The following is a 22,828-nucleotide window of genomic DNA, read 5'->3' as shown; positions in this document are numbered from 1 at the left end:
TTTGAATAGCAAGTTACTGAAATATTGCATAACATATCAACAAGAAATCGGATAACATAAGGTTATGCGATTTCTATTATACATTTGCATATAATAAACATTCACATAGTAACACGGAATGAAAATTGAATAATATATATTGAGTGAATTAAAATAATAATAAAGTGTACCCAGGTGAAGATACAAACGTTGGTGTGCTGAGCCCTAAAGCCACATCCGATAAAATCTATCACATTTTTATTCATATTTTTTTCAACCTCAATACAAACCTATAATCCTCATTATACTTTTTTCTCCTGCCCTCCAATTTGTATATTTTAAGGTCATAGGGATAGTAAATTAAAGGGTATAAAAAAGTTGCTGACTCAAGTTGAAAAATAATATCTGGCACAACTTTATCTATATCCAAGGTGCATGAAGTGTGAAGAAATGGAAACTACATTGTTTCAGTTGTTGAATACAGGTCATTGGTTGTGAGACAAACACATTTGGGCTTGTGGTTGTTATCGTAGTCATTTACCTCATATCAAAGAAGCTTGTTTGTAGATGTTTTGGTTCAATTTTCAGATATTGCTGATGAAACTATTAGTTAGTCAAGAGTCACCAGGCTCATTAAACTGGCAGAGTCACAGTTAAAAATCCTGTTTAATTGTGTGTCTCACACTTGTACAATGCAAGGGATTTGATTCTCCCTGTGCTACATCACAAGTCTTTCTAGTTGCTATGATTTGGGTTTTTTCCGTTATAGAAAAGGATGAAGTACCCACTCCACTAAGGATTAACTGGACATCTTTCTATTTCATCAATTTTATTGTATTTTGTGTTATTAATGCCTTCTATTTTATATTAACTTTGTACATTCCTATTTAAATGGCATATGTGTATTTCTTTCTTTTGTATGATATAAAGAGCACTTTTAGTTCCCTTGTTGTCAACAAAATAGCCATACTTTTTAATGGCAGAAAAGACCACTGGTTTAACCAAGCTGCATGTACTGTAGAGGCAGTGTTGTGGCTGAGCCTGTAATTGTGTATTTTCTTCCTAATTACAGATCCAACTGAGGTGTACACATGGGGAAACAATACTAACTTCAGTCTGGGCCATGGTAATCAGGAGAGCCGGCAGCACCCTGAGCTGGTGGATGTGTTTGCCCGGACTGGGGTTTACATCAAGCAGGTAGGCCTAACAACACACTGTTGTTGTCCTCCCTCTCAGGGGGTAAGAGAGTGTTTTCCTACAGCCAAGGGCTTCCCTACCCAGAGAACCCCACTCCCTTTGTGTCACATCAGTAATGGCCTCATGCTTTAACTCTGAGCCAACAAAAGGGCCAACTCACATGGGTGCTCAAGATAAGGCACGCCACCTGGGTGAACCAGCAAAACATTCACTCCCCAGAGTCCTGTATTACACAACCTTCTTTTCAGGGTTAATCAGTATTTGTAACACAGATGTAGAAATATTGGTTACTTTCTTGGGATTTTTTTAATTATACGTTTGATAAGGCAGTATGGTAAATAACAATATTTGATTGGAGGGCGGCTGTGAGTTAATGTTGTCTACCAATCGGATGGTCGGTGGTTGGATTTTTAGCCACTGCAGTCAACAATTAGATGTGTCCTCGGGCAAGATACTTAACCCAAACTGCTCCCGAAGGCATATGCAAGTGTCTGTGTGAGTGTGTGTGAATGTTAGACCCCATTTACACGGGAACGCAAACGAAACGCAAACGAACCGAATACGATATAAAAAAGTCTTCCGTTCACACGAGACCGCTCGAAAGCGCTGGAGACGCTGTAGTACATATGCCGGGCCTGTAAGTGGCGCTGTACTTCCACAAAATACACCAAAAGCAGTGAAGAAGACCCCCGAGCATGGTTGCCATGGTTGCCTGGTTGCCCTTCTGTTTATTCTCCGCGGTGGATTTAGCAGCATGTAGTTCTCCATGTCAACTTGTTGCTGATGGTTGTGGTAGAGGAGCTGTAGATTTTGCACTAACATCTGTAGCATGGTCAGTAGCAGTAGCTACTGACCATGCTACAGCAGTGAGCAGCAGAGGTGGGGAGAGGCGGGGCTATGGCTTCATCGCTATCAGGAAAATGATCGTATAGGACGTACACACGGAGCCGTTTGCCCCCCCAGAGCGTTCCGTCCGCAGATCTATCCACCTTGGGACACGTTATCGTTTTAGGGGTCCGTTTCCGCGTTTCCGTTACGGCCTCGTGTGAACGAACGGGCTATACGAAAGAGAAAAGTAGCAGATACAACCGTTTTCGTTCCCGTGTAAACAGCACATTAGTCTCTCTGAGTAGGTGGCACCTTGTATGGCAGCCTCCGCCTCTGTGTAATTGTGTGAATTTGAATATGTAAAAATGGCTTTGAGGTGTAGTAAAGACTGGAGACGGCTCTTATAAGGCAGTCAATTTACCATTGAGTAATTTTTGATCAGGATAAGTACAGTATGGAAGTAAAAGTATGGAAAAGTACATGATTACTGATTCCCTTTTTCTATCCATGTTCTGTTTTCAAAAAAATATAAAATTCAGACTTTCTAAAAATCCCAGCAGTGTGTTTTTCATGTCGTATGGGACAGACTTCCAGCTCATCCAAAACTTTTACCACAGTTTGAGAAAGTGTGGGCAAGAGCAATCTTTTGCATTCATTTTGACAGTGGACATTTTTTGCATAGGAATACAGTATGGAATAAACAGACACAATAGTTCAATGCTAGGGCTGCCTCGACAAACCCAAACATAAAGCCTGTTTGGCTAAGGAGTTCAACTGGAAAAAGAGAGCTGGATGCAAACTTTGTGTGAAGGTAGCAATTGTAATTTATATGCAACGTCAGAAACTCTGTAGTATCATCAGCACCTAGATTCACGTTGGCCCAACCACAACGAGAGACCAAAGCCGACCCAAGTCATGACAGTGTAAGCTTACAGTTGGATCTAAACAGGGCTGCACAGTTAATCACATAAACATTTATTGGCATAAGAAACTTCTAGCTATATATACTCAAAAGTCAAATATGGCCAGAATCATCAGCAGATATTTCTGGAAATCGGAGTGTGTGACATTATGGCGTTTTGAAATGGTAAATGGGTTTGAGCTCTGCTAAAGTTAGGAGTACCAGTCAAACTAAATTACTTTTTTTTTCCTGAGTCAAACAGAGTTCATATCTGGTGTGTCTCATGTGTAGTCTTCATTTGTGACTTTGTCGAGCTAGGCTGTGCCAGCATGGCTACGATTACATGCATTTTGTATGCTCTTAGTGTGATTAATAAAGCTAATGGCACCAATGTGACTCCTACCAGTAGTGTGCACAAACACCAGCTGCTCGTTAATGTCGATTAAGTAACAACTGTGTTCGATATGTTGTCATTTTAATCCATTCTTAGAGATTGTTTTTTGTATATGTTGTGTATTAGTTAAGAAATGATTAAGCTTTGGTTCATGTCATTGTATTATTGGTATTTACAGAAGAAACCCCATGTTTGAGTTTTTTTTATGTCATTCAAGACTTGTCCTGCAGTGTAATTTCATAAAGCCTAGTGGGGGACAGATGGATCCGATTTCATGACCACACAATGACCCAGTGGCTCTGCGTTTAGTCTGTGTCTCCATATCCCAACCCAGCAGGTGCCAGAGGTTAAATATTAATTCCACAATGACATGTTTTTAATTAAATGAACTACACCGTAGTGTGTGTGAGTGTCCACATCAATGTCATACTTTGGGAAACATCCCTGCGCCCTATTGAAAGCTTGAGGGGTAGCAATGTATTAATAATGATGTTTGCTTTTCCACTTGTGCCCTGGCCTTTATTGGCATAGTGTTTTACTATCGCTACAAGAGGGCTTGGCCAAAGGACATGGAAAGAGATGCATTGCAGCCTCTGCTCACTATCAGGTCAACACTATGAAGACAAGATCCTTAAACCGCACAAACTTCAGACTCTTTTTTTTTTTAACCCTTAGAATAGGTGATTTATTGGTATTAAATCCAAAAGAGTGGTGCATGAGTCCTAAAACCCGGGTTTAGGTAGCATTTGACCACTTTCGGTTTCCTTCAGGTTATTTATTTGTTCCTGTAGATATATTTGATTTGCAGTTTAAATACAAGGTATCCGTTGTGCAATTAAAACAACACTGAAAACAGACGTATCTTTTAATTGAACAAAGTACCCAATACTCGATCCCATTAACAATCAAACAAATAAAACAAATAATAGTCGTTGCTTCCCTTGTCTAAAATTCAACAGTTTTTGAACGTGTTTTAGTTAACACAAGCTTAAATGTTTTGTTCTATGAAATAAAATATGTAAGGAAGCACCCCACTGGGAAAAAGAGCGTGAAAAATGACATGTTTGCTGATGTTACCCTCCTCTCCTCCCTGCAGGTGGTCCTGTGTAAGTTCCACTCAGTGTTCCTGTCTCAGAAAGGTCAGGTGTTCACCTGTGGCCACGGGCTGGGAGGACGACTTGGACATGGAGATGAACAGACTTATCTGGTGAGACCTGTTGCAGCAAGGCTTTATGCTGGTATTGCAAGATCTGTCATGTATTTTAGCATACTGTTAATTAGTCCATATTTAAAAATATATAATATTTAACCTCAACAAATGACATCTCTGAACATTTATTTTTTTCATTACAGTTATCTCTTGGATTCACTTCATTCATTGTGACCAAATGTAGTTTTATATTTATTATCAAGCTTGTTCTCATATTTCTAATATTTAGGCCACCCCATTTAAAGGTCCCATGTCATGGCCATTTCTACTGATCATAATTCCATTGTTGAGGTCTACTAGAATAGATTTACATTGTTCAATGTTCCAAACTCACATTGGTTTCTCATACAGCATCTCTGTATAGTATGTGTATTCACTCTCTGTCCTAAACGGCTTGTTGGAGCTCCTGCCCCCCCCCTCCCTATGAGCCCACTGTGCTCTGATTGGTCAGCTCGCCCACTCTGTTCTGATGAGATCACCACCGTTACAGCTGGACATCAGTGTTTATATGTTGCAATGGCGTTTGTTAGCAACCAGAAAATGACACCAGTAATGACAAACAGATGAGAATGCTGTGTGGGGTCTGGGTGCCGTGTTGGCGGGAAGTTGCGGGGCTCGCTGCTCCGCCCTTTGAGGCTCGAGGAGCGGACAGTGTGAGCTGGATTACTGGTATTGTTTCCTGGTAGCTGTGTGGGGTCTGCGAGACAGCGAGACACCGCGGAACTCAGCCTGGCTGTGAGTGTGTGTGTGTGTGTGTGTGTGCAGAGATCCGCGGAGCCGCGGCTGAGAAAAGATAAGGCTGAGTGAGTGTGTGTGCCGGCAAAGTTCCGCGGAGCACCGTTACGTCACTATGACCAGGAAGAAAAAAATGGAAAAAAAAAAATCTCCAACTAGGCGTTCTGGGGCAGCATAGACAGGTATTTTCTGTGTTAGAGTTTTACTCGCTACAGGGTGTACTTTGAGGGTTTGTGACTTTGCAGACCATTTACATGCAGAAAAAGCTACATAACACACAAGGGGACGGGTAATAACCGGAAAAGCATGTCATGGGACCTTTAAGATGCAGGGGTTGAACATTTGAATTATACTTTCTTAATATAATGCTGTTCAGTACAACACCATGACTAACAAGGACCTCAATAATAAACAAGTAGTTGAGTGTGGCACAGCTAAGAAAGATTTTGATATTTTACAAGTGTACCAAATAAAATGGTCTTAGAGTCTTGCAGAGGAAACAATGATTATTAAGTGAAATTAATATTTACTCTTAGAACTTACATTCTAAAAGGTGTTTATATTAGACATTTGTCAGGCATGGCATGCAGGGGTAGCTGGGATTTATGTGGAAATCTCTTAATCAGTTAAGGTGGAGCACATGTGGTAATTTGTGAAAAGTGAACTACTGTGCGCATGTTAATGTAGGAGCATATCACCTGGTGTAAAGGGGAGCTCACTGATGTCTTTTTATAGTTTCAATAACAATGGAGCTGCACTATGGTAGAAAGGAATTGAATAAACCAGGCTTTTATACAAAGGCAATTCTTGGTTACTTTGTAACAGTAAGAAAAATACAGACGTGTCCTATTATGTTAGCCTTTCCAGCAAAATACTTGAGCATAGCAGAACACAACAGAGCTCCTGCTGTCAGGGTGCCGTTGGAGTGTTAGAATGAGCCACAAATTGTTATAAATAAGGCAATGTTATACACAGGGAATTTCCCTGCTGCTAAAAGGTCAGGCATGTGATAATTTAAAGGAGAGGTGTCATGGCCATTTCCACTGATCATAATTCCATTGTTAAGGTATACTAGAATAGATTTATACTGTGCATTTTTCCAAACTCACATTGGTTTCTCATACAGCATCTCTGTAAAGTGTGTGTATTCAGCAGTATTCACTCTCTCCACTAAACGGCTTGTTGTAGCTCCAAAAGCTCCAGCCCCCACCCTCCCTGTGAGCACAGTGTGCTCTGATTGGTCGGGACGTTGTGAATCGCGCTGAGCTCCGTGGAGGTGTTGTTTCCTTGTTAGCGATGCACAGCGAAACAAAGCCAAACTCATCCTGAGCACACACAAAGTCACAGCCGAAGTAAAAACAATAAGTGTGGCTTGATATTGAGTAAGAAAAAGGTTGATAAACGCTGTGAGAATGGGTCTGCAGAGAGAATTTCGCCGCGATCCCAACTGTCTGTTATCACCCTGCAGCCAGGGAGGAGAAATCAGCTGAGCTGCCTGCACTGAGTGTGTGTGTGTGTGTGTGTGTGTGTGAGGAAGTCCGTCAATCAGCGGGGGCTTAACGTAACGGCTCCGCGGACGTAACGTAACGGCTCCACGGATTGGTCCATTTGGTTCCGCGTACTGCATGACCGTATCGCGTCATAGTATGGGCTCAGAACAGCAGAGGTGGGAGTAAGTCCTACATGTGCAAGTCATGAGCAAGTCTCAAGTCTTGACCTACAAGTATCAAGCAAGTCCCAAGTCACTGTGGTGAGAGTCAAGCAAGTCAAGTCAAGTCATTGCTCAGGTCAAGCAAGTCAAGTCAAGTCATACGAAATTCTGATGAATAAGCCCAGTTTCCGCATTTAAATCAGTTAAAAGACAGTGGTTATGAAAATGGATTTAACCCACACTATGATCTTCATTACATACACAGTTAATCATTTGAAATCTAATTTAGACCGATGACAATCATATTAGATTCATATTAACCCCAGAACTGCAGACAATATAGCTAGGACTCAATCAAAAAGTCTGTTCAAAAAGGCAGATTTCCAGGTAAGAAAATGATATATGGCATTTGTCATTACACATATTTAATTTAAATTTCTGTTAACACTAGAACCGCCAACAGCGTCAGCACCTACATAGATATCATTTTCAAATCATTTAATTTGTTCCTCTTCATCATTTCCTTATAAACTAAGTAGGACGATTTAAAACTCACTTAATTGGGTTAATTTAGAAATTGCTTCAGTTTATCATCACAACAGATCAAAAAGTTCAGATTCATTTTACAATAAATCAAGGAATGATGCACTTCTACAAACAAAAACACCATAATTAAAACATTTAAACAAACTACTAAAAGTAGATGAACTACATTATTCAACAGTTTACAGTAACTTCTGAGAATAACACAGGGGAAATAAACGAGGCATCTCTTTTCCTCTCTCCCTCTCCTGACAGCCCGTCAGTATCGGGGTTAGTACAAATGAATCCCTTGGCGGTTCTAGTGTTCATTTACCGTTTTGTCTTCTCTTTGCAATGCTTAATCGATTTGAAACCAAGTCTAACGTAGCTTAAACTTAACGTTAGCTTTCTAGCTAACACAACACATTCACGCACCTTTCTCTGTGGGTTTTTTTGTAGTGACGAATGAAGTTGGATGTTGTGGTGGTCGTGTCACTGATCTTTATGCTGCAGACCCTGCATACCGCTGTTCTCTTCTTATTAGCGTCATCGACAACATAATCCTTGAATCCAAACTTCACTATTTGTGGAGTAACGCTAGCCGCTGCCATGTTAACTGACACCCCTGTCGTCTAGTGGGTTGCCAGGTTTGCGCGCACGGCGCTAAAATCACCCGATCACGTTTTTCGAAAAAACTAAACGTAATATCTCACTACAAAAACAAACGGAAATATTTAATTTGAAACAGACAAGTCCTTTCAAGTCATCTGTCTCAAGCTTAAGTCAAGTCTCAAGTCATGAATACCAAGTCAAAGTCAAGTCAAGTCTTTTATCAATGTTAGTCAAGCAAGTCTCAAGTCAAAAAATATGCGACTCGAGTCTGACTCGAGTCAAGTCATGTGACTCGAGTCCCCACCTCTGCAGAACAGTCTCATAATACACACATGCACACAGAAGGATTCACACTTGTATTTCCGGATCCACACTTGTGTTTTTCAATGCACACACAAATGTGTTCCGTTTCATATTCATGTAAATAAAATCCAAATACAGAAAAAAGTTTTACATATGTATTTTTGATCCTCACATATTTGTTTTCCATTTAAATCCCCTGAACCTGCAAACACAAACCGCTTTCTGTGCATGGATCGCTGTGCATTCGTGTGTGGGTTTTTTGAGACTCCCCTGACGGTGACCCGATTCGTACTTGTAATTTTTTCTATCTATAGCCAATCAGATGTCTCCTCAATTCTAAGCCAATCACATGAGCGCGCCCCCACGAGGGTACATTTCTTGCGTTCATGTCACTTCATATACGCATTTTGCGTAGTCCGGAGCAGGGTTTCCGCGGACAGAATTTAATTTTACCGGACAAATTTGAAACTTACCGGTCATGTTTCAATAATAATAATAAGAATTGTGTAGCAGCGTTTCCGTTAGGTAATTACCGGATAATAACACGGGAGTAAGGATCATCTATTTTCCTCTCTCCCTCTCTCCTGACAGCCCGTCAGTTTCTCATGCAGCTCGCTAAAACTTCACTCGCGTTTATGTCCATATCGATCAGATCCAGCTCTCCTGATCGGCCTTTATAGAGAGCACCGATCAAACTATTAAGAGTGATTGGCCGAAAAATGACCGGCGGGGCTCCCCCCGTTGACAGTTCACTGTCTAGCACTGGCTTCGTAGTGCACTGATCGATTAGGCTAAGCTAACCTGTAGCTGCTCCCTCCACACTCACAACAACTTCATACAGACATAAATAAAGCAGCTGTATTCGCCATACAGGAAACACACATTTAAAACAGTTTTGCCTGCCGTTTTTGTGTACACAAGCATTCATTAATGGTTCGGAAAGTGGCACTGTACCTTAATAATATAAAGGCTTGTATTTGCGTGCATTTCCTGCTCGGAAAGTGGCAATGTACTGAGAGTGGAGGTGTCCTGAGATTAGCGCCTGCAGACAGGCTCCATGGACCTGTCAACTCCAGACATCGCAAAATGCATACATGAAGCGCTACGTCATGAACGCAAGAAATCTACCCTCGTGGGGGCGCACTCATGTGATTGGCTTAGAATTGAGGAGACATCTGATTGGCTATAGATAGAAAAAATTACAAGTACGAATCGGGTCACCGTCAGGGGAGTCTCAAAAAACCCACACACGAATGCACAGCGATCCATGCACAGAAAGCGGTTTGTGTTTGTAGGTTCAGGGGATTTAAACGGAAAACAAATATGTGTGGATCAAAAATACATATGTAAAACTTTTTTCTGTATTTGGATTTTATTTACATGAATATGAAACGGAACACATTTGTGTGTGCATTGAAAAACACAAGTGTGGATCCGGAAATACAAGTGTGAATCCTTTTGCGGATCATGAAATACAAGTGTGAATCCTTCTGTGTGTATTATGAGACTGTTCTGAGCCCATATCATAGCTCTGGGCGTGGCTACTGGGTATCCACACGTCACAATGCCCAGGAAGAACATGAGAAAGTTCCAACGAGGCGTTTTGGGGAGGTCTTTTCTGTGTTAGAGTTTTACTCCCTACAGGGTGTACTTTGAGGGTTTTTGACTCTGCAGACCGTTTACATGCATAAAAACCTTCATAACACACAAGGGGACGGGTAATAACCGGAAAAGCATGACACCTCCTTTAAGTAAATGTAGAGGAAACGCCGCGTTCCTCAATTATTCAACGCAAATGGAGCATTGAACATGGGCTGTTTTACATTTCTGTACACTTAGTTTTTTTCTTATATTTCTCATTATATTCTCCTTGTATCCTTTCCACAGATTCCTCGCATGGTGGAGGGTCTGATGTCCCACCACTGCTCCCAGGTGGCGGCAGCTAAAGACCACACGGTGGTTCTGACAGAGGAAGGCTACGTTTACACCTTTGGCCTCAACTCCTTCCACCAGCTGGGTCTGGCTCCCCCTCCTGCCTCAGCTCATGTCCCCAAACAGGTGAGAGGTTAAGGGTAAGGAAGGGTGCGGAGGGAATTTTGCTGTGCATGTCACGTGCATTGTCTGTGATTGATGTATGAGAACTTCTTCGATATGCTCTCTGTTTTATATTATGCAGGTTTCTTTTTGAAACGGTAAGGCCAAAACCCAATGGCTTATCAATAATATTATGATATTTTTAGGCTATGCCACAGTACACAACATACCTATTGAAAATGATCTCTATCTCTTATACCTATTTCCTCTAAAATAAAAACGGAGGCTGTCGGCAAAATAATTCACTCTGATTGGCTGTTCAGCTTCCGCCTCTTGCTATATGCTTCCACAAGCAACAGTCCAAGGGCTGATACCGCCAGTACCGCACTAAACATGTTTTCGATGTGAAACAGTCTGTGATGGACGAGAGTGAAAATGGAATGCACATGCCATTTGTTGTTTGTATATATCACGCAGTCTGTCTTCCGGTTGCCTTGAATTAAGAATACACACTACCGCATGCGCAGTGTGTACGTGCTACTTGGCCGTCGGCTGAAGTCTTTGCGGTGTGTTCCAGTGCGACTTTTTGGCCAAGACGCAGGAGACGTGAGGCGACACAACAGTCGGGACGTGTTCTTTGGTGGCAGTTTGTTATGTCCGGCCCTTAGAGGGCTTTCACTTTGAGATTCCATATGAGAATATCCTGATATTGTATAATGGCGCATTTCCACTACACGGTCGGCCTCGGCCACACTCGGTACGGCTCGGTACGGCTTGGCCGCGTTGGGCCTTAACAGGGCCGACTCACTTCATGCTGCGCTTCCATTACAGTTTAGGAACTGGGGTAGTTACTATAGTAACGCAGTGTAGGCGGAGCCGTGACGTCATCTTCAATGAGAAATCCAGAAACACAACACAGCCGTTAGCTGTGAGCACTCAGAGCTCACAGCTCCTTATATATGTTCAGAAACTCGACAAAAGTTAAACAAGTACACACCACAGACTGCCTGTGTCATGGTGAATACAGTCGCTGCCTTATTTATGTCTGTATAGGCCGTTGTTGTGAGTGTGGACGGTCGGGGCATATACTGCGTTAGCTTAGCCAATCTCCATCTAGAAAAACACGAATTTTAAAAGGTTTTTCGCCTGCCGTCTGTCTGCAGACTTGACAAAGCATTAATTCATGGTTTTTACTAACCGGTATCAGTATGTTGTTACTTCGGCATCATTTTGAAACGTGTATTACAATTAAATCACGGTCAAATATGTCCATCTTGTTGTAGTTCTAGCCCTCTTGCCAGCGCTCCTCTCTCTAGTTTAGCAAACTCAGCCCGACTCAGCCCTGTTTGTTGGCCCCGATAGAACCACAATTTTCTAGGGCCAGAAAAGAGGGGAAAAAGTGGCCCCGCGCCGTGCCGCGCCGGAACGAGGCCTAGTGGAAGCACAACCAAAAAAGGGGACGGCACGACACGGCACGCTTAAAGCGAGCTACGCGCTGCAATGGAAATGCGCCATAAGTGATTAGTTTGTCTGCTGTCATCCCTTAGTCAAATTGATTTGTGAAAACGGGATGTTTTCTAATCACACTGGGAGATGGTGTTCTTTCATTTTGATCTTTTGAAATTGAGTCTTTGTTTTTCTTAAGTTTGACCAATTATTAGCAAAGAAGTAATCCAAATTATCTCTAAAATACAGTTTGCAGGATTGTGTCTTTTTTTTTTGGGTCTGTGTTATTGAATTGTTTTAGTTTTATTTATTTTTGTATATTTTCTTTATTTATTATGTGATTTATTTTAAAATGTGAAATAGTAATCACTTTCACTAGAGTCACTTTTATTTTTAAGTCAGTTCTTACCCTCTCTTTTACCGTAAAGCTTACTATATACACAAAGTGTAAAACAACTAATTTTCATGTCTATTTCCAAGATGAGGTTAGCATCTTCCATTACCATTACTGGTACCAACATGATTAAACTCTTTGGCGCTTCACTTATTTTGCTCACTTCAATCTCTCTGTTCCCGGCTTCTCTCAAGTTATTATAACACAGATTGAGACGTGGAAATGTGGAATAACTTGCACTGAGTATTTACGATAAATCACCACCCTTTGAACTAGCACGTGATGGTTATCTTGCACTTTATGTGTAAAAGACTCCTACATTGTGTATACTCTAGTTTAAATGTGCCTGTGATATGCTGTGTATGTACATGTAGGTGTTCTCCAAGACGCTGAGAGGCAGGACCGTGATTGGAGTCGCAGCAGGAAGGTTCCACACAGTGCTGTGGACCAGGGAGGCTGTCTACACAATGGGACTCAATGGAGGCCAGCTGGGTAAGTCTCAACAGTAAAATGTCAGCAAAGCCAGTGTTTGCAGAGAAAATGGCACTGCCTGTCAAACACTGAATGTGACAGAAAAGGAAGATTGTGCAGATAAAGGCGAGACCAACACCCTCTGGCAGACTAAAGTCTAACATTGCCAGAGCAAAAAATACAGATAAAGCAGTGTTTCCATTAGCCGGAATTTACCAGACTTTGACCAGAAAAGGCACATTTACTGTAAATCATATTTCCTGGTAAAAATGTTTTCTGTAAGCACAAGGTGTTTTATAAATACTTTGAATAGACGAGTCGGCACCAGCCGCTCTCATCAATGCCACAGCCTGCAAAGAGACCCCCTTGCTGTGAGAACAGCGCTCATAATGTGGCCCGAGCGCACCGGAACGGCGCTCCAGGACTTTATATTCTGAGGAAAATAATATTTGCAGTTAGCTTTAGGGGATGTACACATACCGCCTTTTAGTAGTTCAACTTTTCTACTCCAACATTTACTTTATTCTGCGCAGAGACAGAACACACATCTCCACAACAATATGAACTTTGAAACGTCTCTCGTAGGCTACCCGGTCATATAGTTAACTAATGCAACAGCGTCAGTACTACAGAAATGTTGGAAAGCAGCTTTGATCCGCCCTGATGATCGGACGTTTACTTACTTTTCTGTTGTGCTGATTCTGGCTGGAGAGAGTTTATTTACAGCGGTTGCATGAATTTCAAAACAAACCACAACCGTACGCTAGCACTACAGACAGCGCTCCGGTTATGCAGGCTTGAATTTCTCAGTAATAATTTCAATAAAATATGCTGTATATGTACATGCCTTGATGATGTCATTCTTTATAAAGCCTACATAAGTAACAAATATAATAATAAACTGTAATTTTCCCATTTGTCCGGTAAAGTGGACTGCGAACAAAAACGCTTGTCTATAGTTATTGTTACAAGGGGAAAATGGTGCAAATGTATACCTACTTTACAGAAAGATCCTCCATCATGTCAGAGGTGACTCGAAATGCTATTCAGTGATTTTCTTCTTATTATATTATGGCCATTGTAGGTAAAAAAGGGACATTATATTCTTAGAAAAACAACAGATTTCCCAGAGTTGAAAAGAACGTTGATATTCTCTAAGATTTTAGTCATATATCTTTGAGATAAAATTCACAAACTTCTCTGTAATGCTCTTACATAAAAGACACACAAAGCATTTTTTGTTAAGGAACAACATCCCTTAACTTTCAGATCAGATTAACCTCGTCACGCTGCACACTTCGCTTGCGTCTGTTATGCTCCCAGTGGACGACCATATCAAATACTATATTGTGCAATCCGATTAAGCAATTGGGAAATAATTATGATTTCAGAATAATTATTTTCAAACAGACAATTCAAGTTGTTTTTTCTCCCAAATGTGTAGCTATCATTTCTATTGAAGTGTCCCCCTAGTTAAAAGCCCTGTTTGAACACACACGCACACCATATACATGTAGGGCACCAAGAAATGACAAAGTAAAGTATATATTTATTTTTTGTATGTTGATCTCCAGGTTACTTGCTGGATCCTAACGGAGAGAAGTGTGTGACAGCCCCCCGGCAGGTATCAGCTCTGCATCACAAGGATGTCACCATAGCGATGGCAGCAGCCAGTGATGGAGCAACAGTAGTTGTGACTGAGAAGGGCGATGTCTACCTGTTGGCTGACTACCAGTGCAAGAAAATGGCTTCCAGGTATTCATTAAACCACCCTTTATTACACTGAAGTGGCCTTGAAGATTGCATTTGCTTTAAAGGTTTTTAAATATTTTACTAATTGAATCCAAGCAAAATATGGTTAAAACTGATCCAAATTAAACAAAATAAACATACTTCATTGATGTTGGGCACATTTATTTTCAGTATTTATTCCTTACTTACAAAAGACTGCATATTCTGTTTCCCTTGTTGTCAGCTCTCTTTATTTTTCCATGCTCAAAGCTCTGTTTGATATGTGCAGCCTTTACAAGCCACCAGAGGAACTGTCCTTTTCTGCATCACCCCCATTATTATAATCAGACCTAATTTGAATGGCAGCAGATGCTAAACTAGAAACTGTTATGTTATCTATAACGTTGATTTGCATAGTGTTTGTTTAAGTGCATACAGGTCTGTTAAAGAATGATGACACAACATTGAATTGACCTAAAGGCAGATGTTTAGGAAATCAGCCCTTATAATTAAATAGGCATCTTCCAAAAAGAAAAGAAGATCTTGGTCCACAGAAAGACAAATCAATATATATATATATATATATATATATTACTATATTAAACATATGCTTCAAATGTGACACTTCTTTTTGTAATCATTGATTTCGCTGTGTCTCTTCAGGCAGCTGAACATCAGGAAGGTTCTGGTCAGCGGTGGCAGTCTGGACCACCGTGTGGTTCCTCAGATCCTGAACGAGGGAGGGGGAGAGAAGGTGGTCATCTTGGCTTTAGATGAAGCTGGGAGGGTAAGAGCATTCAAATAGTATAGGAGTGTGATTAATTTACTTATCTAGACTGACAGGGAACAGAGCTCGTCTTTGACATTTAGAGGGCTTTCATTTTGAAATTCCACAACAGAAAATCCTGCTATTTTCTGAGTGACATTTTGAGTTTGTCTGCTAACACCCTCACTTAATATTGGTGTGGGGCAACAGAAGCATTCTCAATGAAACTGTGAGATGGTGACAGATTAGTGTTTTGAAATGTAGTTTTAATAATAATATTAACTACAAATTAAAAAGAGATATATATTTTTCTAAATACAGTTTTCAGGCAGTAGTTATAAAACATTTTATTTATTTCATTATTAATTCAAAACAAATATTTCTCTGTATTTAATTTATTATTATTGACATACTTTTTGAATTAATGTAAAAGATGCCTATTACATTAATTTGAAGGTCGCTTTTATAATGGGAAAATAAAACTGCCTAAATCTCACTTCTCCCATGTGCTAACATTTAGAAACTGCAGCACGATGTATAACATTGTTATTTTTACCTTCCCCTGTTATCTAACCTATGGAGCATCATAGACAGTTATACAATCTCAAAGCAGCCTGGCCCATACAGGGTTCTATAGATTTCAATTGTGACTAAGACTTGTCTGTGTACCTTTCTTAAATTCCTCCAATTCCCTTTCCCTCCCAGGTGTTCTGCTGGCGGTCGTCGGGCAGCTCGGTGAGACAGTGCCGGTGGGCGTACGGGCGTCAGGTCTTCATGTCGGACATTTCTCTCAGCAAGAACGGCATGATGTTTGTGACTCAGGAGGGGGAGGGCTTCAGTGGCGTGTGGGCTGGAGAATATAAAAAGTACGAGGAGAAAAAAGGTGAGGAATTTAGGAACAAAGTACGTTATATCATAAAGTTGGACAACATTTTGCAAATGTCAGTTTTAAATTGATAAAGTTTTTTCATTAGATGTGTATAGACTCAAACCTTTAAAAAAGGGAATAGTTATAGGTCATTGTAAAACTAAAATTAGTTTAAAGTATTGTTCATTTTAAAATGTTATTTGTCATTTCTTGTGATCTCAGAGGGCAGTGTGGAGGTCTGTGGCCACTCTGATGCCGGGACATGGTTCGAGAGAATCCGCCTGGAGAAGCTCCCGTACGTCCACAGAGCTGTCAGCATCACCATGGACTCTAAGGGCCGCAACTTTGGAATGCTCCAGTCAGACCCCAAAACAAGGTGGGATATGTCCCTTGAATACTAATGTTGTCCTCATGTTCTGTCTGTAGATGTCTGTAGATGTCTGTAGAAAATGTAAAAAATACACTTTGGGGCCAGTTTTCCTCTCCAACAAAATCTTAAATACATGTTGTGTAAACATGGTGTTCTAACTCTAGTAACTAATTAACAAAAAAAGAAGATTGAAGGTATGACCTCTATAAAGTGGCTAAAAGTGGTTAGGTCATTCATGGAAAATGTGCTTTTTCTTCCTCCTCTTTGAACTTGTTGATTATTAAATAATTATTGATGATTATCTTTTTGCATTCCCCATGTGGTTCCTTATGTGCAATATCATTGCAACATGAAAAATGCTTTTTATTTTCCACAATAACGGAAAAACCTTTTTAAGTTTAAACGGTAATAATAATAATAATAAATGGCTAAAGAGCATTTAGAGATAGCTAATAATAATTACTAATAGATGCAATGCTTTTTAAAGCATTGTCTCCCCACGGACTCAGTAATGACTTACCACTCATTAAATGTAATGTTGCTACATTTAGCCAGTTGGACATAATGCAAAAAAGGGTCTATAAATCTTATTTAGTCGATGCTAATTGTATTTATTTTTAGATATTTTCCATGCTTAAAGCACACACTGCTTTATTGGAACCAGTACAACAGCATGCCACTAAATTATTTATTATACTTTCTCTTAACGACTGTTCTCTTAACAAAGTATTGCTTGAATATCTTTAAGCATTTGCTGCCTGATTTTATTATTTTAATCTTGTTTTTGAAAAGTTCTGTGCTCTATTTACATTTATTCCTCTTATTTAAATAGGCAAGATATTACAATTATCACTGAAAAGGTGTACCCTTTGTGATGTAGATTCCTATCTTCCAAATAGTTATCTTCTAAGTGTTTGCTGTACACTGATGTACTCTGTCTTTTATCCAGCTTGTACGAGATTCCCAGCGTCTCTCCGTCCTCCTTCTCCCAACACTTCCGGAGCCTCCTTGATGAGGCAGACGAAATGGACAGCATTCACGATGTGACGCTTCAGGCCGGTGACCGCACCTTCGCCGCCCACAAGTACATCCTGTCCATGAGGTCGGAGTTCTTCCGGAAGCTGTTCATGTCCGAGCATTGCGATGAAGATGATGTGCTTGACGGAGAAGTGAGGAAGAGCGAAGATGCTGTGGGCTGCGATTTAATCATTTTGGAGAAGATCCCAGCGGACATGTTGGAGTACGTCCTGCACTTCATCTACATGGACTCCTGTGAGCTGCTGGTGCACGGGGCCCGGCCCAGGGTCTCAGGGGTCCTGATGGGACAACACCAAGTGAGGAAAAGAGAAAGAATACCTCTACATATGTGAATTGTTTAGATACTAAGATTATTCCTTTTTTAAATGAGGGAGGGTGCCGAGTAAGTGAGGAGAATGTAAGTTATTAATTACTCATTAAAAACATTTCCTCAAGAACGCCTTTTTGAATAGAATATTTTAATCTAATTCTGATTTATACTTTTTTTTTCATTATTATTTTATAACTTCTAATAAAATGTGACTTTTTACCCTACTAAATACATTTGACAGCTTAATAACTAGATGCCTTGCAGATTAACAATTACAAAACCAAAATTATTGATGAATAAGTAACGATTTGATCAAATTCAAAGTGATTTTTGTTCAAATAATTAAAAAATTTACAAACTACCCGGCAGTATATATATTTAACGGAAAATTGTTTTTACAAACTTACTTTATTTTTGGTTTTATATCATGTCACCTTTTCACTACTTGAGTTTGTTGTGTATTAATCTGTAAAAAACATTTGCATTAGCCTTAAATAACTGAGCCTCTGACTCAGCTGTGTTTGTTCTCGCTGCCTGTCTGCTCAGGACTCGGAGCAGGAGAGGCTTATCAGCAGCCTGCAGGACCTGGGCCTGAGAGGTCGCGCTGCTCTCGACGTGTACCGCTCCCTCCCCCCCACAACCAATGGAGACGGAGACAAGGCCAAGAGCAAGTCGGCCAAGCCTGGCAAGAAGGGGAAAGGAGGCAAAGGAGACAAGGCCGGAGCCAACGAGGGAGGGGCCAACCCGGTGAAAACCTTACAGGGTGTTGCAAAAAAGCTTGGCCTGGGTAGCCTTTCTGCACGGTGAGAGACCCAACATGCACTAACCCTAAGGCTAAATCACATGTGCTGTCATTGTCCATTCATAATAATAACTCTTTATTCCTCGACAGACTGGACGGAGTCAAGTACGAAAGTGGAAAGATCAATATTACAAAGAAGAAAACCGCCAACAAACCTAAATTCTACCAGAAAAAGTGGTACGCATTTATATCTAACGGTTGAGCTATATAGATCAGATTGTATTGAATTTGACATGAAATGTAGATTCTCTGATATCTGTATTTCTGTGTCTGCACAGCTCCTATCTCTGTGATGTCACTCTGAAATCTGAAGATGGTAAAGAGTTTCCATGCCACAAAAGTGTCCTCTGTGCAAGACTAGGTAAGGTCAACCATCAGAAAAAGGAACACAATGCACAGACGTTTTTATTCATTCGTTTTGATAAGGATCGCACACTTGTTATTTTGCACAAATGGGTATGTCATACATAAGCACGAGTCCTAAATTGGGGCCTCTTAAATAAGAGCATCCTGTGTGTTAGAATGACGATAACTTTTTATGGCTGTCATTTGGAGTTGCCATAAGTGAGTGGCACATTTTCTTTAAACTTTTGTGTCCATCTTTTCTGCAGAATACTTCAACAGTATGCTGGGAAACCCCTGGATTGAGGTATGCCATACTTTTATTTCATACTGCCTCATTCATTAACAAGTGGTCTTAATGCTTACAATGCCCTTTAGACATACTGGTACCGGTAATAATAGGCCAGTGTAGAAGTGGCTTAAATCTGCTTAACTGGTTGCAAAGAAGTCCGATTGTAAAGAAGTCTATAAGAAAGTGTCCCCACTTCTCCCGTTATTTATTTTCTTAGTTTCCTAATTAATGTGTGCTCTCGATCAGGCCTGCACAATATATATTTTTACCATTACCATCACAATGTGCCCGTGCACAGCAGTGACATTGCAGTTAATTAAGGCACATTTATTCAAACGTGATGCTTCAAGTTTTTAGCTGCTTGTCATTTTTCATGACTTACCTGCACGAGACGTCTGTCTGATTACATCATTCAGATCTTAGATACACAGAATGTGTTGATAGTGAGTAATATGCCAGCTCTGCTTGCATAGCCAACCACCAATCACAATCAACCAAAGCAGGCTGATTTGGTTGAAAAAAGAAACCCAACATCAATTTTATGGAAATATTTTACCTACACAAAAAACTATGCAGCACTGTATTTCTTCATAATGCAATACTGTATATTCCCAAAGGAAACAATATTTAAAGTGATAGTTTTATTAGAAGTCATGCAGCCGTAGTCTCATCACTTGTTTTAAGTCGTATAAAATACAGAAGGATTTGAAAACGTTGGTCACCTTTGATAGATAATTAGTCGGTAAAGCAGCGAACGCTTTAGGATGTGGCGACTTATGATTGACAGATCATAACCACTGTGAGGTGTGGATGTTGAAAGCGTTTTTCAACGTATAACTTTAATCATTTCTCAGTTATTTTAGAGTTTACAAAAGTGAATTCAAGCATGCCCTATAATAGTTAACTTAACCTTCTTATGTCACTTCTGCTTCCTTAAAAAACATAATTGGCAATGGCCAAAATGCTAAACAAACCGATTAATGACATCACAGTGACTTTGTCCACTTTTGTATACTTTCTATGATGATAGTAATGATGTGTTGCCCTCCCTCAGGCCACCTCCTGCACAGCACTGGAGTTGACTACCAGCTCTGAGATTCTGCAGGTCATTCTGGAGTATATCTACACAGACGAGTCTCCCACCATTAAAGGTAACTTTACCATCATTTATTGTGACGGCACATTTCGAATTTTAATTATGTTGTTTTGCTATATTTTCGCAGTAAACACGCTCATATTAACAGGACCTCTCTTTGTTCGACAGAGGGTTTGAATGTAGAGTTTGTCTGCAATGTGTTGGTTGTGGCCGACCAGCTGCTCATCACACGACTGAAGGAGATGTGCGAGGTTGTCATCACCGAGAACTGTGAGTCGGTTTGTCTTTTCTTCTGGCGTCATTGCCATTGCCCCTAGCTTTTTCCAGCTTCTTTTTATTATGTTGAAATAATCCAGTTTTAATGTCCTATGAAATTAAAATGTGATGGATGTTAAATTCAGAAGCAACAATTAGTTAAACATAGTTTCATCATCATGCATTCTTGGGGTTGCTGCTGACCCTTTTTTTTATCTTATTCATTTCTGGAGATATTTGATCACATGTTCTCTTAAATGTCAACAATTTTGTGTTGGGCTTTTTTCCATTTTTAACCGGGCTCACAATAAGTTGTATATGATGTAAAAGCAGCACAGTTTTACAAATGGATGTTACGCAAACATTATGGTCAGCAACTAACAATCATTCTATTACAGAATAATTTGCAGTGTTTTGCTAGATTAATCAATTAATTGTTTGGTCAATAAAATGTTAGAAAAAAGTGTTAAAAGTTCATCCCAGTTAATCAAAGTGAAATGTCTTCAAATGTCTAGTTTTGTGATTTTTTTTAAAAGCCAACAATATGTACTTTAATATTATAAAAACAGGGAGAATAGGACAGCTAAAAATATAAGAGGCTGAACGGCATTTTCTGACTTTTGAGTGAAAAATGACTTTAATGATTTATTGTTTGTCAAAATAGTTGCTGATCATTTTTCTTGATCAAAGGGTCCTATTTTGTGTCTCTACTGTGACATGTCTCCATGCTTTAATGTTCAAAAAGCTCTTTATTTTTCTCATTCTGCCTGTGCTGCAGCACCTCTTTTCACCCTCTGTCTGAAACCAGAGCCCAGTCTGATCTGATTGGTTAGCTGGCTGGCTCTTTTGTGATTGGTCAACTGTTTAAAGATGTCCGACCCTTGATCATATCACGTACAATGTGTTGGAGGGCTAGCAAATAGAAGCGTGGGTAGGAAAACCCCCAAAAGCATAATAGGGCCTCTTATCTATATCTACTTATAGAAAAGTTGACTTGTAGTGGCAGCTTTTGAAAACATCATTTTTTGAAATGATTTCCTATGAATCGGATTGATGCTTTTTGCTGTTCTCTTCTTAGTGACTCTGAAGAATGGCGCGGAGCTGCTGGAGTTTGCCACCATGTACAACGCAGAGCAGCTCAAACTCTCCTGTCTTCAGTTCATTGTGCTCAACATGGCTGCCCTGCTGGAGTCACGGTGAGAATCACAAGAGATAACCTCAATTAGACTTTAAGATTATTAGATTATGAACATTTCAGCATGTTATTTAGAACAATTAAAACACAGTGCTACAATTAATTTGATTGGTCCAAACAAGATGATCCCTATGTTTTCTGTAAAGTTGTGGATATTCTGATGTACAGCAGAAGAAATACTCTGCCCCCAGCAGGAGAGCTAAACGTATCTCTTCTCATCTGTGTGTGTGTGTGTGTCTGTCTGCTCCTTTGTGTTTTGTGTTGCCCTCAGAGCTCTGGATATTCTCAGTGATGAAGTGCTGTTGGAGCTTTCTGCAGCCTACAGGAGGATGGTGAGTCACGTCCACCCATAGAAACACCCCAAGCTGCATCCTCTTCTACATTATTTCAATGTGTGCTTATAGTTTGTTTGTTGTCTATTTTAAATACCTCGAGTTGAATCTTACTCAAGTGTCAAATGTTTGTCATCTTTTTGCTTTGACATATAAAAAAATCTAATTACCAATAGTGGTTCAGTTCAATGTAGTCACATACCCATTTGGTTTGGAAATGAGGGGAATTAGCAAAAGTATTGGGACTGTTTTTGTTTCTGCATAACTCGCACCTGAATGCATCAACCTCTGGTGCTGTAAAGGGATGGCTCACCCTAAAAATCAAATATTCATATTTCTCGAATATGACTGAACGAGATTGCACTCTTAGGTGCTTGTGATGGCGAGAGATGTTAACATCCTCCTCTGCTGAGCTGCAAAGTTAGCTAGCTCATGAGAACCTCTAGCCCATTTTCGTTGTGCAGTGATTTGATCTGGGGCTGCACTCTGGTAGAACGAAAAAAACAATCGACATAAGACGGCTCTCAACAAGTTTTGCCGATTATCTTCAGTAACTGGGTCATGGATTCTGAAAGGATATACAGTATTGCTGTTGAGTTTTTCAAATGTGTTTTTATGGCATTTCAAGCACCACAAGCGGATTTTGGGGGAATTGTCCCTTTTGAAACCTTTTGATGTCCTTGACGATGCAATATGGGATGTATTGTAAAATGTGTATAGTTCAGTATTTTCCCTTTTTTTCCAGAATGTGCAA

At 40.1% G+C, this 22,828-nt stretch overlaps 1 protein-coding gene across 1 annotated transcript in view; it reads left to right on the top strand.

Moving 5' to 3' along the window:
• ibtk (inhibitor of Bruton agammaglobulinemia tyrosine kinase) overlaps window positions 1–22,828 on the top strand; it is a 37,206-nt gene that overhangs the window by 2,273 nt on the left and 12,105 nt on the right. The window contains 17 exon segments of the mRNA XM_034127373.1: window positions 1,052–1,176; window positions 4,396–4,506; window positions 10,220–10,390; window positions 12,581–12,698; window positions 14,252–14,432; window positions 15,072–15,195; window positions 15,880–16,057; window positions 16,265–16,418; window positions 17,362–17,746; window positions 18,307–18,563; window positions 18,653–18,739; window positions 18,841–18,923; window positions 19,174–19,211; window positions 20,251–20,347; window positions 20,461–20,562; window positions 21,626–21,743; window positions 22,014–22,074. Coding sequence (XP_033983264.1) covers window positions 1,052–1,176; window positions 4,396–4,506; window positions 10,220–10,390; window positions 12,581–12,698; window positions 14,252–14,432; window positions 15,072–15,195; window positions 15,880–16,057; window positions 16,265–16,418; window positions 17,362–17,746; window positions 18,307–18,563; window positions 18,653–18,739; window positions 18,841–18,923; window positions 19,174–19,211; window positions 20,251–20,347; window positions 20,461–20,562; window positions 21,626–21,743; window positions 22,014–22,074 — 2,390 coding nt within the window.

Source organism: Trematomus bernacchii, unplaced genomic scaffold (genome assembly GCF_902827165.1).
Source record: "Trematomus bernacchii unplaced genomic scaffold, fTreBer1.1, whole genome shotgun sequence".
Taxonomy (NCBI): Eukaryota; Metazoa; Chordata; class Actinopteri; order Perciformes; family Nototheniidae; genus Trematomus; species Trematomus bernacchii.
Note: the sequence above shows the minus strand (reverse complement) of the source record. Positions and strands in the feature narration are given on the sequence as shown.